Genomic DNA, 26,787 nt, shown 5'->3' on the forward strand with positions numbered 1-26,787 from the left:
GAGGGAAGAGCATGGGCATTACGAATAGTGCATGAACAATACAAGACACACTGCAACACATGCATTTTAATAAACCATTAAGGGAAAAATTTCCCACTTAAGAGAATAGGTACCTCCCCGCTTATGAGGGGGAGCAGAAATCGCGTCACTACGAGGGAGGGGATGGGGTTTTTGGGGGGGAGCACATTATGAATAGTGCATGAACAATACAAGACACGCAACACATGCATTTAAGAAACACCTTTGACATGGTTCTGTTTTTTTTGGGGGGGCGGGGCGGGAGAGGGGGGGGGGGGGGGGGGGGATATACATGAAACATGCATTTCAAAAACCATTCTATGACAAATGTTATAAACATAACTTGGGGCTGATCTAGTTCTATAAAAGTTTTTGGCATTAAAAGCAAATGCGATTTTTTGAAGCTTATATAGCTTTGCACGCACACGGTTTTATTGTAAAAATACTCCGCATGGAAATAGTTCATTTTTAGTACATTCCTCAAAAACTGACCACGTTGTTTGGAAGTGAATAAAATAAATGATACTACAGCCCAAGTCTTGGAAAAGAATGCGAATAAAAACCAGAAAATGACCCAAAACGCTATGATTTCTCCTAGTGTAGAAAGGAGAAATCAAACTAGTCTAATCTGCTGTAGAAGTGAACTTCCCAAAAAAAAAAACACCTTTTATTTGAAAATATATATATATATATATATACAGTCTTGATTCACTCCCCATGTACAAGAAATCACAGGAACATGTACTGTAGGAACATTTTGGTCCAACCCTACATGGAAAGCTAGCCTTGCATAAGTGCACTAAGCATGGCAAGCAGCACCTTCATATACCTCCTATACATCTGATATATCTACACCTATTGAAAAGGCATGGACCAAAGCAGCATCAAACATCATGTACATATCATAAATCTACTAAAGCATGCATCATGAGTGCACTCCCATAAGAGGTAATCACTGACTCGACCCATCGATACCATAGAGAAGCTACTACTCACATCATGCACATGGGTAGCCATTTACATCATTTACATAACCCTTTGACGAGCCACCCATACCATCATGCACATAGCCACGCAGACCATGTACATAGTTGAGTGTTTCCAACTCACCTAAGAGGTCTGAGTAACAGCAGAACCACCCCCACCACCTCCGCCACTGGAGTGGCTGATCTCGATAGACTTCGGCTCCATCTTCATCTCCTTGGCCTTTGGCACAGAGAGGACAAGTACCCCATTGTTAAAATTGGCACTGATGTTGTCGGCGTCGACATTGTCCGGCAGACGGAACACCCTCATGAACTTGCCCGTCGCCCTCTCCACACGGTGCCACTTATCCCCCTCCTTCACCTCCTCCTTCCTCCGCTCTCCGCTTATTTTGAGAGTGTTCTTATCCTCCAGCTCCACCTTCACATCCTCCTTGGAGAGCCCTACAGTATGCCCCAAACACACCGAGTCTTCTTATTATCACAACATAATGCATGCAACACAAATCTTAAACTCCATACAATTCATATCACCTAACATAAAATTCTTATCACAGAGCATGACAAGATCCATATCAACTCAGGTAGATGCCCTAAATGCATGCAATCCATATCAACCCACAGTTAGATGCCCTAAAAGCATACAATCCATATAAACCCAACATGAAACATGACAGGTAGATGATAAACCCAACATGAAACATGACAGGCAGATGCCCTAAATGCATACAGTTCATGTCAACCCAACATGAAACATGACAAGTAGATGCCCTAAACGCATACAGTTCATGTCAACCCAACATGAAATATGACAAGTAGATGCCCTAAATGCATACAATGCATATAACCTCAACATGAAATACTTGAAATCATAAGAAAGCGAGACAGGTAGATGCCCGAACTGCATACAATTTTTATTATAAAGCGAGTCGACAGGTAGAAGACCTCAAAGAATGCAAACACAAGAGTTCTGATGCATGCATATATGCCTAAGCTAGAAGTAGTTAAAAGCTTAAGTGAAGCTGGAGGAGCAACCAGGGAGATCGGCAGTAATGATATGGGCGGAATCGGTCTCTTTCCAATCGACACGGGTGTTCATGACAGCCTGCACATCCTTAGCGAAGGAGAAGATGGGTTCTGTGTCCATCACTCTCCATGTGTTACCGGGGTCCCAGAAGGAAGAACTGAAAGGATCCCACAGGGAAGAGGAGCGGCCACCACCAAAGAAAGGGCTGAGCGCCATTAATTAATTAACACGCTAATGCAACTGAACTGGCGTTGATTAGAGCGAGAGCAACGAAGGCAAACCGTCTACGGCAGCTTTCTCTGTGTGATCGTTCGATCTGATAACCATCCAAATATATATATATCGTCGACTAACCTGAGAGTTGATTTTGAAGTGGCGACGCCGGCCCGCTTGAATTTAGTATCGACATGGTGAGGTGATGCCCCTCATTTGGCTTGCTTCTTTTAGTAAGCTCATGCTTCCCATCCTTTTTTGCAGTCGAGAACTTTCGACTCGTGGCACGTGTCAATAATTATTATGTAATAATAATAATAATAATAATAATAACAATTTCAAATCTATTTTTATTTCCTTTTTTCCCAAAAATTGCGAATCATCTTTTTTTTCCCATACTTGTTGCAAATCTTGATTTATTCACAAATTCCATATACCCATAGCGCACTAAACTTTTAAAACACAATGCATTCACTTTTTTTTTTTAGTGCGATTCATTTTGCAATAGGGCACAAAGTAGGGATCTACGAAACAAAGAACCTAATGGGTACTTATTCACTTTTTTCGTTGGTACTTATATTAATTAATGCATGCACCTTACGATTGCCCAAGGTGCTGAACCTTTACTCCATCCATTAATCGTGTCATCACCTCCGACCTTCGCTAGAGCTTCATCACCTCATCGCCTCTATGCGCTTCTCCTACATGCTTCTTAAGCTCCTCCTACATGCCTCTCTTCCTCCTGAGAGAAGGAGCTCTCCTGCTAAGCAAAGCCAAAGAGATCCCTTTCCTTGCAGCCCCCACTTCTACACAAGCCAATGAGAGGGAGCAAGAGTTGTGCTCCACAGAGACACACACACACACACACACACAGAGACCACCAGAGAACATGTGTACATCGTACATGCCAAGAATCAAGATTATTGATTTTGTTGCCAAAATAAAAAGCTTGCTTATTTTGGTGAAACCTTCGACATTAATATCAGATAACATTTCACACGATGGTAATTAATTAATGCAAGGCAAAAAAACGTTGTAAGTACGTATTAGGCAATATTCACTTTTTGACTTACTAGTTTTAAAAAAATTAGTGGTGCCTTTTTTAATCTCCACTTTTTTTGTAATTTGGTGCTTTGCATTGTGTTGATCCAGCTTCCGCTAGTATGTATTCCTACATGGTATCATAGCATAGGCTCTAGGCAAAGCTTGTTTTTTATAGTTTGCTATTTGAAGGCAGATTTGATGGGCCAACCTGCAAATAACGCAATCGCTCGTGCCCTCCCTCCACCTTTTGGTGATGGGAAACTAGATGGGGACAAATTACACTCTCTGGAATTTCAAGATTAGGTCTATTCTTGATTCATATGAGTTGTGGAAAACAACAATAGGGGTTGATGCAAAGCCGGGTCCTACTCCGGATCCAGCAGATCCACGGACCATACCGCCAAATCCTACTCTCGCTTTGGCACAGAGGCGAAAGAATCCATATACACTATATCCACTACTACGGACCATACCGCCAAATCCTACTCTCGCTTTGGCACAGAGGCGAAGGAATCCATATACACTATGTGCCATCATCATCACCACCATTGATCATAGATTCAATGATGACCTTTTTTCAACATACTGCCACAGCTTCTAAAGCATGGCAAGTTCTAAAGAACCAATATGAGATAAGGAATTAGGACAATGATTCAAAACCTTGGGATTCAGTGATGACCTTTTTTCAACATACTGCCACAGCTTCTAAAGCATGGCAAGTTCTAAAGGACCAATATGAGATGAGGAATCAGGACAATGATTCAAAACCTTGGGATTCAGCTTGCAAAGCAAAAAGACATTCTAATGGAGAAGCAACATAGGAGTTCATATCGTGGATAAAGAATATGCAAGATCAGATGGTAGAGGTGAGGATCACTAAGACCAGCAGCAGGCGAAGAGCTAGCAGGCAGGTGCATCAAAGTGTTGTCCCCATGGTATGATAGTTTGGTGACCTCACTGAACGACGTAGGTGCACAACCCGCCTCTTACTTTTGAGGAGTTCAATGTAAGTTAATGGACGAGAAGATGTGTTTCAAGCAAGAGATGGTAGTGACGTGGCATTCTCCGTAGATGCAAAGAAAGGTAAGAGGAAGGGATTTGGTAACCCGAATGCTTTTGAAAAGAAGAAGAAATTTAAGGCAAAGTGTTTCTATTGCGATAAGTCTGGTCGTCATGTGTCAAACCATGTCAACGTCATGTGTCAAACCATGTCGACTAAAGGAAGCAAATGAGAAAAATGGCGCCTTGGAAGGAGTCCAAGAATAGTGCAAAATAGAAATTAGAGCAGTTTGTGGCAACAAAAGAAATCTTTACAAAAGCAGAACATTCCTCAGCATTCGAAGGTTCATGGATCATTGATGGTGGAGTATCCCGACATATGACCAGTCAAAAGGGAAGTATACCTCCCTCAAGCATGTAGGAGAGTCCATCCTCGTAACAATCGGGAATGATGTCAAATGCCCAGCCATGGGTTGAGGTACCATTCTTTTGTTCCTAGCAACGATGATACTAAGAAGCTATCTAATGTCCTTTATGTGCTAGACATCAAGAGGAATCTTGTTATGTGCGTGTCATGTTATATGTATATACTAGGAGGCTAACCCACCCTAGGCATGTGAGCATGGGTGTTGCCATATACATAGGCAGTGATGTGTGTGAACACACTTAGGACAGCCTAGGCACTTTTGCCCTCTTTAGGAGGTTTTTTCCCCCGGCTTGTATATACGCCCATCATTCTAGGGCTAACTTATCTTTTGTACATTGACACAATCTAATACACTTTGTGTTGTGTGCATTCTTGCTTCTTCTTCTCCAAGCTTTATGTGCTTTCCTGCAACCCTAATTCCAACAATTGGTATCAGAGCAGGCATCGGCTTCCAGGGCTACGCCGCCAGCACCCTCGGACTCACGTTCTCCGATTGAGGTGAGTTTTCACGAGCGCTTGCAGGTCCCTATACTCTGCAAATTAGCCCATAGGGCTGTGCGTTCTCAGAATTTGCATCTGAGATCGTTTCGGGCTCCGTTTTTGCATTTCAAGTTCTGCACAGGTGTTTTCGTCATTTTTTGCAGAAATTTCGACAGTGCAGTTTTCTGCAAAACAGGCATACGTGTTCTATTGTGGACCGTGCTACATAGCACAAGTTGTCTTCTATTCAGTCTTTGCTTCATTACAGGTAGCTTTTGCATCAGTTTCAGTCAATGGCCATGGCTGATAACAGCAATGATGTATTTCGCATGTTGTCTGCTGAAGACAAACTGGATGGAGACAGTAACTACCCACTTTGGGCATACATGATGCAGCATGTTTTAGTTGCAAAAGGAGTGTGGAACATTGTGCAGGGTTCGGATGTACGTCCAAGTTCTGTGGATGTAGGATCAGGATGTTGCAGGTTCTAGCAGCTCTACTGTTGCTGCTGTTTTACCCACTGCTGAACAAGCTCGTTGGGATGGTAAAGATGCGCAGGCTCATGCCTTGATTGCACTTTCTGTCAAACGTAACATCACCCCACATATTCGTTCAGCTAAAACAGCAAAATAGGCTTGGGATATTCTAGCTGGTTTGTATGCAGGTCGTAACGAGGCAAAAATCGCTTACCTGCGTAAAGAGCTAGAATTGAAGATTATGCAAGAAGATGATGACATGAATGTTTTTTTGCTGAGATTAAAGATCTCAAAGAACAGTTGATTTCTGCAGGTGAGATTATTCCTGATCATTCTCTTGTGCAAACTGTTCTTGATGCTTTACCTGAGACATATCAGACTTTTGCTTCCACGTGGAGACTTCTTAATGAGGACAGACCTGATGCTGTCAAGTATGATACTTTAGTCAACAAGCTCTTGCAAGAAGCACAGTCCAGGCAAAACAGGGCCAGGCAGCGTGCAGTTGATCAAGCATTTATTGCTGCCCAGCAGCAGAGAAGAAGTGGTAAGGCAGCCCCTTCCACTGTTTCTTCTCCTATTAGTAGGTCTGCAACTTCTTCTCCTTCCACAGGTAGCAACAATAAGTCTGAGAAGGCTCTTGATAAAGGCAAGAAAAAGACCAGGTGCAACTATTGTAAGGCAAATGATCATGTCATTAAGAATTGCCCTAAGCTAAAGGCTAAAGAGGCAAAGAAGAAAGAGTCAAACGCAGCCACAATAGCGGATGCTTCTACAAATGCAGATTCTGCAAATGTTGTGCAGGATACAGAATGGGCGTTTAGCGTGTATTGCCAGTATGACCCATCTGTACATGATGCATGTTTGGCAGTTTCTGTTGACTCTCATGTATGGTATTTTGACAGTGGTGCTACAAAGCACATTACCTCGCATCGTGATATGTTCACTTCTCTTGAGGCTGTCCCTAATGGGAATACTGTCACATGTGCCAATAATGCTTCTTACCCAGTGAAAGGCATTGGTAAAATTATGCTTACTGCTGTAAATGGCAGCGCTTTCACACTTTCAGATGCTTTGTATGTGCCAGGGATAAAGAAGAATCTATTGTCTGTCTCTGCGCTTGCTAGACTTGGACTTGTAGTCAAATTTGTGGATGATAGATGTACTGTTCATGATTTGACTTCTGGTGATACGATTATTGTATCTGGCACCTTGTTTCGTGGGCTGTATAGGCTCAATTCTTATGACAAGTGTGTGGAAGATTCAGCAAATGCAGTTTCTGATGAAAAGGCAGTTTCAGATGCAAAACTATGGCATGGTCGTTTTGGTCATCTGAACTTTGCTAGTTTGCTGCGTTTGCAGAAATTTGATATGGTTGCTTCATTGCCCCCTCTTGAGGCACCATTAAAACATGTTTGTGAAGGCTGTATTTTGGGCAAAATGCAGCGTTCTGCGTTTCCAAAGGATGGTTCTGTACGGGTCACTCGCAAATTGCAACTTGTACATAGTGATGTATGTGGGCCTATGCAAACTCCGTCATTTGGTAAACACTTGTACTTCGTGACTTTCATTGATGATTACTCAAGGCATGTATATCCACTAAAGGCAAAGTCCGAAGTGTTTTTGTGCTTCAAACAGTTTTTTCTTATGGTTGAAAATATATCCAATTGTACTGTGGGCACTTTCATTGATGATTACTCAAGGCATGTATATCCACTAAAGGCAAAGTCCGAAGTGTTTTTGTGCTTCAAACAGTTTTTTCTTATGGTTGAAAATATATCCAATTGTACTGTGGGCACCCTCCGTACTGATCGAGGGGGGGAGTACATGTCTAAAGAGTTTGATGCATTTCTGGCTAGTCGTGGGATAAAACACCAATGTACAGTGCCGTATACCCCTCAGCAAAATGGTGTTGCTGAGAGGAAAAATAGGTCACTTATAGAGATGGCACGATGTATGGTCAAGAGCCAAGCTTTGCCACATGCGTTTTGGCTTGAGGCTGTCATGTGTGCTGCATATGTACTCAACAGGTGTCCCACTAAGGCCTTGCAGTCTATTACTCCATACGAAGCTTGGCATGGCAGGAAGCCTTCTATTGGTCACGTGCGTGTCTTTGGTTGCTTGGCCTATGCTTTAGTGCCTATGCAACAACGCAAAAAATTGGATGATAAGGCTGTCAAATGCATTTTTGTTGGCTACAGTGCTGAGAACAAGGGTTACAGATTGTATCATCCGCAGTCTAAGCGTATCTTGATTAGTCGAGATGTTGTTTTTGTGGAAGATGCTGTGCAGCCTTTGTTATCATGTACCAAAGAGACAGGTGTGAGCTCACGGGATGTATTTGATACATTGTTGCCTCTGTTTACAGGTGGGAATTCAAATGTAAGTCCTAATGAGGCAAATATTCAGCCTATGCAGATTTCAAACGACATCATAGATCAGCCTATTTCTGATGCAGATTTACAGGATGTAATTCATGAGGATAGGGCTGAAAATGAGTAGGCTAGAAGCATGCGCATAAATGGCTGGTGCAAACCTTGCGTGATAGTAAAATTGATGCACCTATGACTAGTCGTACTCGTTCAGGTTTTCAGCATGCCTCTTATACATCAGATTGTTATGCTTTGGCTGTGTCTAGTATGTGTGAAGAGGAAGAACCTCTTTCATTTGATGAGGCAAAAAATTCAGAAAATTGGTTGGCTGCAATGCAAAGTGAATATGATGCTATAATGAAGAATGGTACATGGTCTTTGTGTGATTTGCCTATTGGTAAAAAGGCCATTGGATGTAAGTGGGTTTTTAAGTTGAAACGAAAGCCAGATGGCAGTGTTGATCGCTATAAGGCTAGGCTTGTTGCAAAGGGTTATGCTCAAGAAAAGGGCATTGATTTTGATGAGACCTTTGCTCCCACTTGTCGTATGACTACCATTCGTAGCATTTGTGCATTGGCAGCTCATAATGGTTGGAATGTATATCAGCTGGACATAAAGACTGCATTCTTGAATGGAGATTTGCATGAGGAGGTGTATGTATCGCAGCCTCGTGGTTTTGTTCAAAGAGGGCAGGAAAACAAAGTGTGCAGGTTGAAAAAGGCTTTATATGGTTTAAAGCAAGCTCCACGAGCTTGGTATGAAAAGATACATGCATATTTGACTGCACATGGGTTTCAGAATAGTCCAACAGAAAGCACTTTGTATGTTAAATGTGTGGATGGTGTACATCTAATCATTGCTCTCTATGTCGATGACATGCTACTCACAGGACCAAATGAGAGTCATATTGCTGATTTTAAGGCTGATTTGAATGCCTCTTTTGAAATGTCAGATTTGGGGCATTTGCATCATTATTTGGGGATACAATTTAAGCAGTGTGATGGAGGTATTGCTTTGTGTCAGACAAAGTATATTGAGACATTGTTACGGAGATTTGGCCTTGAAGACTGCAAGCCTATTGCTACTCCAATGGAGACAGGTTTGAAGTTGAGTCTTCATGATGCTGGAGATCACTTTGATGTCACACTCTATCAGACAGCTGTTGGTTGCCTCATTTATGTATGCATTACGAGGCCGGACATTCAGTTTGCAGTCTCACAGGTGAGCAGGTTTATTCATAGCCCAGGGTCTCAGCATTGGAAGGCAGTTAAACGCATCTTTCGCTACTTGAGTGGCACCATACATCTTGGGTTGTTTTATCCCAAGGGGGGATCATTGCCGCCAGATTTGCATGCTTTTTCGGACTCAGATTGGGCTAGTTGCTATGATACAAGAGTGTCCACAAGTGGTTTTTGTTTCATGCTCGGTAGCTCATGCATATCTTGGTTGAGCAAGAAGCAACCTACTGTGGCCACTTCTAGTTGTGAAGCTGAGTACGGGGCAGCTTTCACAGCTACGGTTGAGTGTGTGTGGCTCAGACGGCTTATGGCTGATTTGGGTGTTGGACAGGAGTCTGGCCACCTCTATCTACACTAACAGTCAGAGCGCATTGGCAGTTGCGAGAAACCCAGTTTTTCATGCTCGCACAAAGCACATTGAGGTGCATTATCACTATGTCAGGGAGAGACTCAGCAGGAGAGATCAGCTTGGCCTATGTGCCAACACAGGACAACCTCGCCGATCTTTTCACAAAGGCGCTTCCTCGTGAGAAGTTTGAAGCTTTTCGCCAAGCTTTGGGCTTGCTCCCCTTTGTGGATTGATCTACTTCGGGCATGGCACTCCCCTATACATGAGTGCCAGCTCTCGTTCACACCATCACTCCCAGGGGGGATTTGTTGCCATATACATAGGCAGTGATGTGTGTGAACACACTTAGGACAGCCGGGGCACTTTTTCCCTCTTTAGGAGGTTTTTTCCCCCGGCTTGTATATACGCCCATCATTCCAGGGCTAACTTATCTTTTGTACATTGACACAATCTAATACACTTTGTGTTGTGTGCATTCTTGCTTCTTCTTCTCCAAGCTTTGTGTGCTTTCCTGCAACCCTAATTCCAACAATGGGATCATAAGAACATGCTCTAGTGGGACAAGGGTTAGACCTGACCCAAGTTGGGGTTAGGGTCGAGCAACCAAGGGTCACACATGGAAATGGAGGGTCAAGAGTCACTTAAGAGCTCTCCTATATAATAGGATAATGGGGCACTCTCAAGGGATGTTCTCTTGTGTAGATCATAGTATCTACTCTCTTGCCATTTCAGACTAGAGCTACGTGCTACTGGATTGAAGACATAACTCTTGGCGGTATGGGACAGGCACTATAAAAGTTGTACATTATGAGATATTGGCCACCCAAGGCCTTAGTTAGTAACTTTTGGGTGCCCAAGTGTGAATAAAGGCCAATTGTATATAAGGCATTTTCTCATAATTGAAGGACACAATCCCCCTTTATGTTATGAGTGCTCTTGCCTTATCTCTGAGAGAGAGAGAGAGAGTGTGTGTGTGTGTGTGTACTCTGGTGCATGTTTCTTCTCTATGCATATATGTGTAGAGGAGTGAGAGAGAGATTGTCTTGTGTTGTGGTGCAAGCAACTCTACACAGTGACCACGTGGAGGTGGAGCTTGGAGGATTGGAGCTTTTGGAAGTGAGCTTGGAGACCTCAAGGGATTTGAGCTTGAAGCATTAGTAAGAACCCAGCGATGGTTATTGTCTACTGCTTCTTTCAATGGTGAATGTTTAGAGTTCTCTCTTGGGAGGTGTGGTAGCCCCCCATTAACATTTTTGGCACCACTATCAAGGAACACCATTGTTTCTTCCATCCTCTTTGAGCTTCAGCTCCCACAATGCAAGATTCATGATTGTCTTTGCATTCAGAAAGTGCATTGTGTGATGAGAATGAATGGATAAGGTTTGATTGGAAGTAAAGAGTTGTTAAAAATTGTTTGTTTTTAGTGTGTGGGTGAGTACTTGGGTTATCCTAGAGGAAAGCTGCATTGTTTTTTCTTTAACTTTTGATGTTTGTATCACCAAGCTTGCTATCGTGAACGAGCAAGTGTGATACTCTATTTTTTGTTTTTTTTTTAATTCACAAAAAATACAAAAATAAAGAGCCAATGGCTGTGCTTATAACTTACATTACATTCCTTACTCCTAGCACAACCATTCTGGAACATTTGGATAGGTAAATTACACCCAAACTTCATTCTGTCGATGTGGGGCTAAACATGTGAAAGTGCAAAAAATGGTTCACAGCGTGAACCATTTCCTGCTACTTCATGGTGTGAACCGCCTTCCGTAATTAGCGCTGCAATTTTTGGGATTACCTTACTAAAAATAGGGTACCTTATCTTGACACAACTGATCCTAAGGGATCTTATTCCATATGAATTAGCAGAAAAGTACTTCACGACGTGAAACATCCACTGTTTCACGGCATGACCCATTTCATACGTCATGACGTGAAACATTCTCTATTTCATAGAGATGACCCATTTCATACGTCATGACGTGAAACATTCCCTATTTCACAGCGTGAACCCTTGCTTACTACTTCTCTTACATGAAGGAGTCACGGTAGATACACCAAAGGGTCATATATCCAAGATATGAAGCAATAGTGTCCAAAGCTATAGCTTAGACGGGCGCCCATAATGGTGTGACAGAGTATTTACGGAGATTCCCACTTCAAGAGCATGTGGTAGCAAGATAGGATAAAGTCCAGAACCCAAAAGAAGGAGCAAAACCTTCTAAAACCGAGAAAAACAAAGGACAACAAACTGTCGAAACCAAGGTCAAATTAAAAGACAAGAAAAAGGAGCTGGTAGAGGACGTAAAACCAAAAGGGGGACATAAGCACAAAAGAGCTAAAAGCTATACATGATGTAGAAGCATCCACCTCAAAAACCACCACACAAACCTTAACACCCATATGTGCAACACAGGATACAAAAACCTAAAAGAAAATTCGATCTCATCGCATGAGTAAACATAATGAAAAACTGACAAACCAAAGAAAGTCAGAGAATGAAACAAGTTCTAGTACATCACTAAGTGAGGATGAAACAAGTTCTTACTCTTTGCTCAGTGCACCACATAGACCAATCAAGAAACTAGAACCCACCCAACCACCCAACCAATCAAGAAACTAGAACCCACCCAACCACCCCAAATGGATAATAATGATCACATGATATATGCGGAATACAAAAAGCAAGCTCATGAGAGCATGCTTAGCTTGGTTGAATGTCTTATAGGACCACCGGTTGTGATTGAGCCTCATAATGCCAAACCTAAACAGTAACCAAGATACAAAGCCTAGAGGAGTACCGCTTTCCCTTTTAAGAGGAAGACATACTCTCTAGAAAAGAGTCATTTGAAATAGATTGTACAAACTATACACTTGAGAAAGCACATGAGGAATCCGATAATTCCCTTACAAGATTAAAACAGTCTCTCAAAACCTCATTTGGAGAAATGCTCTTCTCTCATGTGATAAAGCCAGCATCACATCAGCACCACTTGCACCTTTAAGGGCTTAAACTGAGTTATACAAGGACATAGCGAACTCCATAAAATAGGACTATGAAGATTCACAAGTTTCCAAACAGCCCTCATTAAGAATTGTCCGAGAGCCAAGTGTGCCAGTGTACGCATTAGGTACTCTTAAAAAAGCTGAGACCCAAACATAGGATGAAAGTGAATGGGAATATAAAACAAAAATAGGATCTGAAGCTGAAACAATAACCGAAACACCCGCGGTTCCTTTGGAAGATTCTATCATGGTATGGTTAGATTTTCCTACAGGTAATGATGTTAAGTGCAAATGTGCAGCCCTCGAGCTAGTCATAACATCGTGACAATAGACACTTGGGTGTCATTGGGACAACCTAAACTCATCCCTACAAGCAATAGTCTTGCAAGAGGAGCCAATGGAAAAAACATTGAAGTTCCAGGTTACTTTAAATACACTACTCAAACAATCGATGGCGATATGGAATTTACATTCAATGTTACCCTAGATTCCCATGAGTATGATGTCGTCCTTGGCAGAACTTAGATAGGTGAATCATTGTATTCAATAGATGAATCCATGCAAACAGCCACCTTGAACACTCCTGCAAGCAATGTAAAATTGCTATTATAGGAGAAAGAGACCTTGCAAGAGCTGGATCTTCCAAAATATCTTACTGAAAAGATCCCTAGGATTTTGGTTGGATTAGAAATTTCAAATAAAATCACCGTAGCTCAAGCACAGCTTTATCCAACACGAGAACACAATCTCATGACCCTCGAGCTATGAGATTTGTTAGGTCAACCAACACTCACAACACATCTTGAAAGGATTACCTTTACACAAGACTTGAACATGCCATGTTTGGGGTACTTTGAACATACAATGTATAATGAAACTAACCCCCTTACTTGTAAGTTTTTTGTAGTTGAGTATGTGTTGGAAGCAGATTCGATATTGGGGCATAAATGGACTATTGCTGCCCAAGCACCACTGTGCTTTGCTAGCGATAGAGTCATCATCATGATGGTCAATGACAAAAAGTTGACAATACCATACTACAAGGAAGAGGATCCAACTTTAATGGGTGGATATCTATAATGCTGAACGCAAAAGGATACTCGCCTCTTCCACAAAAGCCCCTCTACATAATGACCTACCATCTGCATCACGACTGGCTAAAGCATCTACTCCTTCAACCCCATCCTCACCTATGAAATTCGATGCCAAAACCTCGCAATCAGCAGCTATTCCAGAAGAAGTTCCCACAAACCATCTATCTCTAACAAGGAACGCAAAGGAAAGACCCTGGAACTTATGCATCTTCATCGATGTGACAAACCTCACCAAAGGAGACAACCACATGCTCAAAGGCCTCATCATCTCGACAACCACTCCACAAGAGTCTCTAACCTCATCATCATCAATAATGCCCATGAGTCTCAAACTTGCAGCCTCAGCGCCACAAGGAGGGCCCCAAACCTTCCACATCAACCCAAAAGAAAACTCCACCAAGACTACCACAATTACGATATCTTAATAGTATCAAAATGGAAGTGGAGAAGCAGCTACTTGTAACTCAAGGCTACTATAAAGGTGCTAATCAAATTTGGGTGCCTCGACAATCAAAACCTCTTCCTCCCCAACGCAGCACTCGGATGCTAAGGAAAAAGAAAGGTACTCCAAAACACAGTCCATATAAAAGCCTATACGAGTTCCTCACAAAACTCCACCAAGTCATCAAGTGTGGGTACCAAAATACTGCTGCAGGCACATGGGTACTACCAAAGAAATACCAAAGCGTGGGTCCCCAAGCACATCAAAAAGTCCGCTAAGCTTGCACAAAGAAGAAAGCCTCTAAGCACATTGGCCACCAATTTACAGTGTTCATCAAATATGGGTGCCTGTGCATGTACTTCAACAACAAGGATACTATGATGGTAATTCCATCATATGGTTTCCAAAATTGAACAATGTGAAGAAAACCTCACCATGAATTCAACTGCAACAACTTCACCTAAAGCTCGACAAGAATGGAGGCCCAAGCAACGACAAGCAAATCACTCAACAACTCTCGTGCATTCAGCACCAACACAAGAACTTGTGTGTTCAACCAAACAATCAGCAGTCTTCCCTACTGCCAACATCTGAGCAATAAATTCCAAAATCAATACCCACATTTGCAATGGAGGCTTATGAGCGCATTAAGGACAAAATAACAATGCTCTTGCCACCCCTCTAGATGTGAGAAATAAGTGCATAAGAAGCGGTTGCTTGCTTGCAAGTCATAACCTAGATGACCCACAAAAAAAAAACTATCAAGGTCAAAACCTACAACTTCACGAGGTTAAAACCTATAACTTCACGAGGTTAAAACCTGCAAAGTCATGGAATTCCATCTCATGAAATTACAATTCACGGATTTTCATCTCACGGCTTAAGAACATGCACTTTCACAATTTAAGCCTCATCACGGATTAAGCCATCTCACGCATTAACCTTTTCCAATAATCTTCAATAGCCATTATATATCTGTTAGCTTATTGCTTATTATTCTTTTAGCTAAATTAATGTAGCAACTGCTCCATGAGTAAATACCCATACTCATGCACTGGAGAACATTTGCACCAAAACCTCACCATCGATAACTTCCAGTTACATCTCTGGATGGGGGGACCATGGTGGGCGAAAGCCTGGTCAATGCTACAATCCATTGCCTGAAATTTTTCTTCAAGTTACAAACCTCTCCAAAGCCATCTTCACAAATCAATGATCTTTAATCCTTACTGAAGATATCTATATTAGCCTCGCAAGTCGACGTAAGTCTTTCAATCCTCACCAACAAGTGGCTACTTCAACACAGAGCAGTTCAATAAAAGTCTATATGACTCAATTCTTGTACTTCATGTAAATCTGCTTCATAAGGCAACTTAAATATACATAAAAATATAAAAAGCACATAGGTAGAAAAAGTCAGGAACAGCTCCTACTCAACAACATTTGACAAGAATCCTGCCACACAAAGGGACACCATCAAAGGCCAAATTCTTCAAATGATGAATGGCGCTTCAATGAATCAAATGAGGAACTAAGAATCACCATCTTGTTCTGATGATTAAGTCTACGTTCCTCCGAATCCTTCCCTCTTTTCTCCCATTATTAACATCTCTTAGTGTCCCCATCACTAATAAAAATCACATATAACCTTGCCAATGATTGCCAAAAACAAATTGAGCCCAAAAAAAAGGGGGCTCAAACAAATATAAAAATGCAATCATTTGCAAAAAACCCCACCCCCACCCCATTAGGAGTTCCCAATACACCACTAACCTCTTCATTCATTAATTAGCTTTTCTTATTTCTTTCGGAGGAACAAAGACCATTGAACGTCACTCAACATCAATGCCATCGACAAAGCTTGTTCATTCTCCCCACACAAAGGTCTTCTCAACACGATCACGAGGATGCGATCGCCATTAGGAAGGGAGGAATGTTAATCCAATTCTAGGATTAACAAGAGCTACCGCCATTATCTTACATCAAGGAGTCACGGTAGATACACCAAAGGGTCATACATTCAAGATATGAAGCAATAGTGTCCAAAGCTACAACGAGCACCCGTAATGGTGTGACGGAGTATTTATGGTGATTCTCACTTCAAAAGCATATGGTAGCAAGATAGGATGAAGTCCTAAGTAATGTACTTCATGAATATATTATGAGAGTAGTCATTGTAATAGCATTAGGCCTCTTATGAGCCTAAAGTGCCTGGTCGGCCACAGTTTAAGTGAGTGTGAACACTTATGGCCATGTATATAAGTGAATTTTTCTCATAATACAACATACTCTCCCATTGTGCAATTGAGTCTTGCTCTTGCTAATCTCTCTCCCTAATGCATGCTAGTGAGTGTGTGTGAGTGAAGTGAGGTGAGAGGAGGGACAAGGACCTATAGTAGTGTAACGCGGCAGTGTGTTAACGCTCACGGGAGACGCGGTAGAATCGTTTCTCAAGCAGTTGTAGAGCTTGGCGACCTCAAGGGTTATGAGCTCGACCATTAGAAAGATCCTCATGACAATTGAGGTTCACCAGGTAATCTCTTTTTGGATTTGTTTCAAGGAGGGTTAGGGTGAGCCATAACAGAAGCTGCTCCCTGCAGTTTCTTTTGATGTTGTGGGCTCTGTTTTTCTTGTGGTGACTGAGGGGTTGGTGTAAGATTCCTCCCCAGCCTCTCAGGATGTCCAGTATCTTCCCCTGTAGTCAAATCCCTCTTCAGAAATATAAAAGATCTTGTTTCTACCAGTTTTGGCCTAGAGAGAGAAAATCTTCTAGAGAGTGATAATTCAAATTTTAAATATTTTTAGATAGAAAAATATCTTATCTTATTAAAATAAGTTTCCCTGAAACAGAAGTTCAAAAAGATTTTCAGAAAGTGCATTAGAAATTAAGTATAATCTGTTCAAGAGGCATTATCCTAGGGGTCCAGATTTTCAAAAAAAATTAAATTAAGGTTCCTATGGACCAATAAGATTCATCCAAATGTAGGGAGGAGCTAAATAGAAGAATAAAAGGAAAATCCCCCAAAAATGAGTAAATACTCACATAAGATGAAGAGTTGACTAAGGACAAGGTTAATAGTCAAAAAAGAGAGATATTTAGATGAAATGATGCATTTTTGACACCTCAGTATAGGGGAATTCCCCTCATGAAGGAGGTGCCTATTTCACATGCTTGAATGAGTTTTAAACTCCCAAATAATGAGATATTTTTATCTCTCCTCTCTCTTGTTTCAACTAGATCCAAAAAGTGAGCAAACTGACCTAAAAGTGGTCAAAATTTGACCAAACTGATCCAAAAAATTCTAGAATCAGTTTGCTTGGTTAAGAGCTCACTTTTTCCTACAAATAGAAGCCTCCCCCTTTGTTGAAGCTTAATAGTGTTTTTGCACTGTTACCCTACTTCTCCCAAGAGCCAGAAAACTGTGAATTTACTCATAATTCATTAGTTTTTTTACCTTCCCTCTTCTAAAGATTGGTGGCCACTCTTGTTTCAAACAAGAGTAGAACCCTCAAACCATCAAGCCAAAGGAAAGCTCTCAAATTCCTTCATAAGTTGGAGATTCTTCTCTTTTCTATTCATTTTATGGTTTTTTATGATTTTTGTATTCTCTATATTGAATATGATATTATGCCTCATTGAAAAAAGGCATTCCCCCCTCTTCTTTAGTAAATCCAACCATTCTTTATCCTAGATGAATGATTAATGAAAAAAATCAAGTTTTTCATAATTTTTCTCTTAAATAAGTAGAAAATATTTACATTAGAATGATTTAAATACTCTTGGTGAACTTCTAATTTATTTTAGAGAGTTAAAATTTGAAAATGGTCAGTCATACAAAGGAGGTTATGGCAAAATTTTCTAAAATTGTGAAAAATAAGTTTTACTTTTTTTATTTCAAAAGAGTAACTCCCATCGTATATGTATTCTTAAAGTGTTATTTTTCATCCTAGGTATAGAAAAATGCATGGAAGTAAATTAAATTCAATATGCTTACTTCCATGCATAGAAAAATATTTTATTAAAAAAGTGTTACTTTCTTTAGAATTAAATTCTATGCATGGAAGTAAGCATATTGAAATTTTTATTTTGATTATAAAAGAGTGATTTTCATCATAAATGATTTGTATGAATAAAAGTTTTTTTTTAAAGAGTGATTTTCATCATAAATGATTTGTATGCATAAAAGATTTTTTTATATTAAAAGTGTGATTTTCATCATAAATGATTTTTATGCATAAAGAGATGCATAAAAGAAATTCTTTTATATTAAAAGAGTGATTTTCATCATAAATGATTTGTATGCATAAAAGATTTTTTTAATTAAAAGAGTGATTTTCATCATAAATGATTTGTATGCATAAAATATTTTTTTATATTAAAAGTGTGATTTTTATCATAAATGATTTTTATGCATAAAAGAAATTCTTTTATATTAAAAGAGTAATTTTCATCATAAATGATTTGTATGCATAAACATATTCATAAAAGATTTTTTATATATTAAAAGTGTAATTTTCATCATAAATGATTTTTATGCATAAATTAGATGCATAAAAGAAATTGTTTTATTATAAAAGCGTGACTTTCATCATAATTGAATTTATGCATAAATAGATGTATAAAAGAAAGTTTTTATTTTAAAAGAGTTATTTTTCATTGGATTTAGTTTCTATGCATGGGAAGATGCATAAGAGAAATTCTTTCATTCTAATAGTGTAATTCCTACTAAATTAGTTTTATGCATGGAAAGATGCATAAAGAATTTATTTTAATCCAAAAGTGTTATTCTCATCAATTTTGTTTTTATGCATAAATAGATGCATAAAGAATTTTATTTTTAATTCAAAAGAGTTATTTTTATCAATTTTGATTTTATGCATAGAAAGATGCATAAAAGGTTTATTTTTATTTTTAAAGTATTATTCTCATTAAAATAAAATTTATGCATAGTAAAATACATAAAAGGTTATTTTTTAATTTGAAAGTGTTATTTTCCTTAAAATTGAATTTATGCCTAAATATATGCATAAAAAGATTTTTATAAAAGTGTTATTCCTACTAAAGTTGTCTTTATGCCTAATTAGATGCGTAAAGAATCTTTATATCAAAAAATTAGAATTCTCTTACATTCTATAAATAGATGTGATAGGAATCAGATATATGTAAATGGATGGATGGAAGTAATATGAATCAGATAAATGAAAATGGATGAATGGATGTGATGTCCTATGAATTAGGATGTGAATGAATGGTATGGGATGTGAAGGAATGTGAATCGTGATATGAATGAATGATAAGGGATGTGAATGAATGACGGCATGTGAATCGTGATATGAATGAATGATAAGGGATGTGAATGAATGACGGCATGTGAATCGGATGTGAATGGATGATGTGGTTTGACGTGTGAATGATGTGGTTGATGTAGATGGATGAATGGATGATGTGGATGTGGATGTATGAATGTGGATGAATGGATGATGTGGTTTGACGTGTGAATGATGTAGATGTGGATGGATGAATGGATGTAGATGTAGGTTGATGTAGATGGATGAATGGATGATGTAGGTTGATGTAGGTTGATGTAGATGGATGAATGGATGATGTGGATGTGGATGTATGAATGTGGATGTGGATGTGGATGTATGAATGTGAATGGGGATGTGTGGATGTATGAATGTAGATGTGGATGTGGATGTGAATGTGGATGTGGATGTATGGATGCGAATGGGGATGTGAATGTATGAATGTGTATGTGGATATGGATGTATGAATGTGGATGTGAAAATGGATGTATGGATGTGAATGTGGATGTGGAAATGGATGTATGGATGTGGAAGTGGATATGGATATGGATGTATGGAATGTAGATGTGGACGTGGATGTGAATGTGGATGTGGATGTATGAATGTGAATGGATATGTGGATGTATGAATGTGGATGTGGATGTATGGATGTGGATATGGATGTGTATGTATGAATGCAGATGTGGAAGTGGATGTACGAATGTGGATGTGTATGTAGAATAATGAATGCGAATGTGTATGTGAAATGATGTGACGTCGATATGAGTGAATGGATGAGGTGTGATGACATGTGAATTGGGATGTGAATAAATGATACGTGATGTGAATGAATCTGAGGTGATGAGATGGAAAATGATATGATTGGATGACAATGAGCACATATGAATAGAATGTGGAATAAGTAATGTGGACTGATGAGGGATAATGTGGAAAGACGAGAGTTTATTATAGAAATTGTATTTGTGACCTATTTGTAAATGGCTGTTTTATGTCAAGAATGCTGGGGAAGCATTTTGACCGTCTTGTGATTAAGGTCGTGGAGACCTAACTGATAAAGTTGCAATAGTTGACGGAGAGTCAACGGAGGACGTCTCGAGTAGCATGGTCGACCGAGGTCTTGACCAGCCTCGGTTTAATTTAAATGGTGAGCTTCCGGTACGGTGGACGAGGGACCAAGGAAGTGGCCTATGAGTGAAGGACTAGGTGACCTGCGAGACGAAGGATCCTAGAGGGTGCTGACCATGAAACTGGGCATGGATCTGGTTGATTGACCTTGCTGGTCCTCAACGGATGAGTCCATGACTCTTTTATATGGATCTGTTTGTTGATCTTGCTGATCTTCCACGGAGATTCCATTTTGTTATGTGAATATATTACCGGTTACTATGAACTAGGAACTATCGAAAAGGCCCCTGTGTGAACAGGTGGTGAGCGTTCTGGTTGCCAATGATGCCATAAGTACACCGATGAAGGAATGATTGGAAATAAGGATTCAACCAGAGATTTTGAGGATTGCGATAAGTGACACAATGGTTTCATTAAAGGATTGTTTTAAGGATAGCTGATGCTGAGAAAAAGGCAATTTCATATTGGGTGTGTAAGTGGTGTGACTAGTTTTATGTTTGCATGAACATCCGGCTAGGGGACCTGGGAACTCTTTTCCCTAGTACCCGGGACAAAACCTAACCAAATTCCTAATTGGATCCCATCACTACAGCGGGGTTGGCTAACCCATGGGACTAGACGGGATTAGACTAGACTCATGGATCCGTAAATCGAGACTCAATTTCTGTTTAGTTCGATAGATGAAGTAAATTCCGGACAAAAATTGTTCTATAGAAAAGAATCAACGACTGTGTCTCTCAACGAGGAAAAAAGCGTTGGTCTCTATGATCCAAGTATAGTCTTTTTCCCATATCTCACTATGGGACTTACGGGTTTGGTCAGATGAGCTCAGTTAGTTAAGGCTTTTGACTACGTTAGGGAAAAGTTATCCTGGTGGAATCGCCCATGCTTTCTGAGCAAAGTAAGTTTTTCCAGGTTCGGTTTTGGAAAAACCGATGGATTAGTCTCTTGTCCAGATATCCGTGGGGGCGAGGCCCCGAGCGTGAGACCCTGCCCCGTACAAGAAGTGCTACTTCTGCTACTAGCACCCCTGAATTTGTTACGTGGTGGGGACTGGGATCTTACAGTTGGTATCAGAGCTATTTGGCTAATGAGGATCAACCGAGAAGCCAAATATGTCAAAAATTTATCAAGAAGTACTAAAAGGCTGTAATTGTGTGATAAAATTCATACAATTTAATATTCAAACTGAAATTCATAAATTGGTAATTGGGTCTTCAGATGGAAGTACTGCGATTGTACGGAATCCCTGACATACTTGAGGCCTAGACATGATGGTATTTACCTTATAGTTCCAAGAACCATGACTACCCGTATATACCGAGAATATAACTGCAGCTCTTTACTGGCAGTATATACGAGTAAATCTAAGACTTGAAATTATAAGCATTAATACTACCTAGATGATGAATTCGAATGTGGTTGATATGATTTTTAAATTCTGGTTGTGAACTGAGGAGTTGATTTGGATTCTGATTGAAAAATGATTCCTGAAAATTAGTTGAATTGTAATAAGCTGAGCAAAACCACAATGAGGATGAATGGGACGAGTCCCTGTGATGATGTTCATAACTGAAATGATGTTTATGACTTCAACAAATCACTATGAGATTAGTGGATTGTGCTGGCAGATTACTACTGTTAACTTTTTGTCCAGTGGATCAAGTTAAGCGATGATAAATTAAAAATCTGAAAAATTTGAAATCCCCATGGAGGACTGTTCAGATGGAAAAAATTAGTCTGATGGACCATTATTGTGTTAAAGATATGAATGAGATATTTTGAATGAATTATTAACTGATAATGCGTTCTATATAAGTATCTTTATCCCTTGATTCTATAGGGAGCTGACCTATTTAGAGAACCCCCGGAATCAGTTGAATCAAAAAATCGGACTGAATCATAAATAAAGAGACTTAACAAGAATTTTCGTATTGATAGGAACATGGATCGAGATCGTCGTGGTAGAAATGTTAACCCCCAACTCGATGAAGAAGAGCTCGACCTGGATGTTCATAAAACTCTTCATAGTTCGCAGCCTGGACCTTTCAAGGGTAAAGGGGAAAACATGGGCGAGACTGTGGAGAAGTAGATCGAATCAATGGAAGAATACTTCGATGTCACCGGGTATAATGAGAAGAGCAAAATGGCTCTTGCAAGGCTAAAGATACTGGAGATAGCTAGAGTGGCATGGAGAAACCATTGCGAGACAAACCGTCTCGACCGAAATACCCAAACCTGGACCGATCTCAAGGCTTACCTCAGAAAGAGGTTTTGTCCCCCAGGCTTTCTTGAAATTAAGATGAATGAGTTCTTGGAACTACAGCAGGAAAACCGGACAATTGAAGAGTACCATCAGGCTTTTGCCCTTCTCCTTAAATATTCCCCTCAATTGGATGAAGAGCAGTTGATGGCCAGGTTCATTCGAGGAATGAACGAGCCATTGGATACTTTAGTCAAGAATGCCAAACCTATCTCAATGGCCGAAGCAATAAGAATGGCGAAGGATTTCGCCAACGCCTTTGATGTCAAAGTCCCGCCAAAGCCAGCACCATCACCTTTCAAAAGGTTTTTATTCCCAGAAGGTGATTCCAACCTTCCTCCGCCTAAGAGATATCAGGGTCAATTCCAAGATATGGGAAGTTCCATAATGGAAGAAATGTCCTTTTTCCGAAACTCAATTCCCTGGATTTCAACTTCAGAAGTTCTACCCTTGAACAAGAGAGGGAAATCAGGGATCAAGATTCCAGACTCCAGCCCCTTCCTTCGAGAGTAATCACGGTTCTATCCGCCAAAATCAGGGAAATCCCAGAGGTAGACCCTCTATCCAACCTGCAGTTTCAATCCAAAGTAATGCAAGACCTCCACCTCATAATAGGGGAAGTCAAAGAGAGTTGTTCCCAAATCAGCCGTCCACTTCCAAGGCAATAATGCTGGAAGTAATTGAAGAAGAAGAAGAAGATGAAAGAGATCATACTCCACCTGCAAGATGAGGACATCTCGCGTTTTTTAAGTGGGGTAGAATGTAAGATTCCTCCCCAGCCTCTTAGGATGTCCAATATCTTCCCCTGTAGTCAAATCCCTCTTCAGAAATATAAAAGATCTTGTTTCCACCAGTTTTGGCCTAGAGAGAGAAAATCTTCTACAGAGTGGTAATTCAATTTTTAAATATTTTTGGATAGAAAAATATCTCATATTATTAAAATAAGTTCCCCTAAAACAGAACTTCAAAAAGATTTTCAGAAGGTGCATTAGAAATTAAGTATAATCTGTTCAAGAGGCATTATCCTAGGGGTCCAGATTTTCAAAAAAATTTAAATTAAGGTTCCTATGGACCAATAAGATTCATCCAAATGTAGGGAGGAGATAAATAGAAGAATAAAAGGAAAATCCCCCAAAAATGAGTAAATACTCACATAAGATGAAGAGTTGACTAAGGACAAGGTTAATAGTTAAAAAAGAGAGTTATTTAGATGAAATGATGCATTTTTGACACTTCAGTATAGGGGAATTCTCCTCATGAAGGAGGCACCTATTTCACATGCTTGAATGAGTTTTAAACTCCCAAATAATAAGATATTTTTATCTCTCCTCTCCACTGTTTCAACTAGATCCAAAAAGTGAGCAAAACTGACCTAAAAATGGTCAAAATTTGACCAAACTGATCCAAAAAATTCTAGAATCAGTTTGCTTGGTTAAGAGCTCACTTTTTCCTACAAATAGAAGCCTCCCCCTTTGTTGAAGCTTAATAGTGTTTTTGCACTGTTACCCTACTTCGCCCAAGAGTCAGAAAACTGTGAATTTACTCATAATTCATTAGTTTTTTGACCTTCCCTCTTCTAAAGATTGGTGGCCACTCTTGTTTCAAACAAGAGTAGAACCCTCAAACCATCAAGCCAAAGGAAAACTTTCAAATTCCTTCGTAAGTTGGAGATTCTTCTCTTTTCTATTCATTTTATGGTTTTTTATGATTTTTGTATTCTCTATATTGAATATGATGTTATGCCTCATTGAAAAAAGGCATTCCCCCTCTTCTTTAGTAAATCCAACCATTCTTTATCCTAGATGAATGATTAATGAAAAAAATTAAGTTTTTTAAAATGTTTCTCTTAAATAAGTAGAAAATGTTTACATTAGAATGATTTAAATACTCTTGGTGAACTTCTAATTAATTTTAGAGAGATAAAATTTGAAAAATGGTCAGCCATACAAAGGAGGTTATGGCAAAATTTTCTAAAATTGTGAAAAATAAGTTTTACTTTTTTTATTTCAAAAGAGTAACTCCCATCGTATCTGTATTCTTAAAGTGTTATTTTTCATCCTAGGTATAGAAAAATGCATACTAAAATATTTTATTAAAAAAGTGTTACTTTCTTTAGAATTAAATTCTATGCATGGAAGTAAGCATATTGAAATTTTTATTTTGATTATAAAAGAGTGATTTTCATCATAAATGATTTGTATGAATAAAAGATTTTTTTTTAAAGAGTGATTTTCATCATAAATTATTTGTATGCATAAACTTATGCATAAAAAATTTTTTATATTAAAAGTGTGATTTTCATCATAAATGATTTTTATGCATAAAGGAATGCATAAAAGAAATTCTTTTATATTAAAAGAGTGATTTTCATCATAAATGATTTGTATGCATAAACATATGCATAAAAGATTTTTTTTATTAAAAGAGTGATTTTCATCATAAATGATTTGTATGCATAAACTTATGCATAAAAGATTTTTTTATATTAAAAGTGTGATTTTCATCATAAATGATTTTTATGTATAAAAGAAATTCTTTTATATTAAAAGAGTGATTTTCATCATAAATGATTTGTATGCATAAACATATGCATAAAAGATTTTTTATATATTAAAAGTGTGATTTTCATCATAAATGATTTTTATGCATAAATTAGATGCATAAAAGAAATTGTTTTATTATAAAAGCGTGACTTTCATCAGAATTGAATTTATGCATAAATAGATATATAAAAGAAAGTTTTTATTTTAAAAGAGTTATTTTTCATTGGATTTAGTTTTTATGCATGGGAAGATGCATAAGAGAAATTCTTTCATTCTAATAGTGTAATTCCTACTAAATTAGTTTTATGCATGGAAAGATGCATAAAGAATTTATTTTAATCCAAAAGTGTTATTCTCATCAATTTTGTTTTTATGCATAAATAGATGTATAAAGAATTTTATTTTTAATTCAAAAGAGTTATTTTTATCAATTTTGATTTTATGCATAGAAAGATGCATAAAAGGTTTATTTTTATTTTGAAAGTATTATTCTCATTAAAATAGAATTTATGCATAGTAAAATACATAAAAGGTTATTTTTTAATTCGAAAGTGTTATTTTCCTTAAAATTGAATTTATGCCTAAATAGATGCATGAAAGGATTTTTATAAAAGTGTTATTCCTACTAAAGTTGTCTTTATGCCTAATTAGATGCGTAAAGAATCTTTATATCAAAAAATTAGAATTCTCTTACATTCTATAAATAGATGAGATGTGATGTGATAGGAATCAGATAGATGTAAATGGATGGATGGAAGTGATATGAATCAGATAAATGAAAATGGATAAATGGATGTGATGTCCTGTGAATTAGGATGTGAATGAATGGTATGGGATGTGAAGGAATGTGAATCGTGATATGAATAAATAATAAGGGATGTGAATGAATGACAGCATGTGAATCGGATGTGAATGGATGATGTGGTTTGACGTGTGAATGATGTAGGTTAATGTAGATTGATGTATGGATGATGTGGTTTGATGTGTGAATGATGTGGGTTGATGTAGATGGATAAATGGATGATGTGGATGTGGATGTATGAATGTGGATGTGGATGTGGATGTGGATGTGGATGTGGATGTGGAAATAGATGTATGAATGTGAATGGGGATGTGTGGATGTATGAATGTAGATGTGGATGTGGATGTGGATGTATGGATGCGAATGGGGATGTGGATATGGATGTATGAATGTGGATGTGAAAATGGATGTATGGATGTGAATGTGGATGTGGAAGTGGATATGGATGTATGGAATGTAGATGTGGATGTATGAATGTGAATGGAGATGTGGATGTATGAATGTGGATGTGGATGTATGGATGTGGATATGGATGTGTATGTATGAATGCGGATGTGGAAGTGGATGTACGAATGTGGATGTGTA

The 26,787-nt window shown here is 38.8% G+C and overlaps 1 protein-coding gene across 2 annotated transcripts; it reads right to left on the bottom strand.

Annotated features, from left to right (window-relative positions):
- Nucleotides 1–701: 701 nt before the first annotated feature.
- LOC147625114 (18.1 kDa class I heat shock protein-like) lies at nucleotides 702–2,456 on the bottom strand. 2 transcript variants are annotated; one of them, XM_086818939.1, is made up of 2 exons: nucleotides 2,383–2,456; nucleotides 702–1,445 (listed from the first exon to the last, which is right to left on the bottom strand). In XM_086818939.1, the coding sequence occupies exons 1-2, from the start codon at nucleotides 2,435–2,437 to the stop codon at nucleotides 1,129–1,131; spliced, it is 372 nt and encodes a 123-aa protein (XP_086675065.1). In that variant the 5' UTR covers nucleotides 2,438–2,456; the 3' UTR covers nucleotides 702–1,128. The 2 variants fall into 2 exon arrangements, with proteins under 2 accessions (XP_086675065.1, XP_086675064.1); XM_086818938.1 differs by lacking the exon at nucleotides 2,383–2,456 and adding an exon at nucleotides 2,037–2,372.
- Between the last annotated feature and the right edge of the window lie 24,331 nt (nucleotides 2,457–26,787).

This window comes from Cibotium barometz, chromosome 24 (genome assembly GCF_041138505.1).
Source record: "Cibotium barometz isolate CiBa-2024 chromosome 24, ASM4113850v1, whole genome shotgun sequence".
NCBI classification, from domain to species: domain Eukaryota; kingdom Viridiplantae; phylum Streptophyta; class Polypodiopsida; order Cyatheales; family Cibotiaceae; genus Cibotium; species Cibotium barometz.

Excerpts from the sequence above, each read along its gene's own strand:
- LOC147625114 (XM_086818938.1), bottom strand. The coding sequence starts at position 2,244 with ATGGCGCTCAGCCCTTTCTTTGGTGGTGGCCGCTCCTCTTCCCTGTGG. Across the intron at positions 1,446-2,036 it reads CATTACTGCCGATCTCCCTG|GGCTCTCCAAGGAGGATGTG; the intron begins GTTGCTCCTCCA and ends GGCATACTGTAG.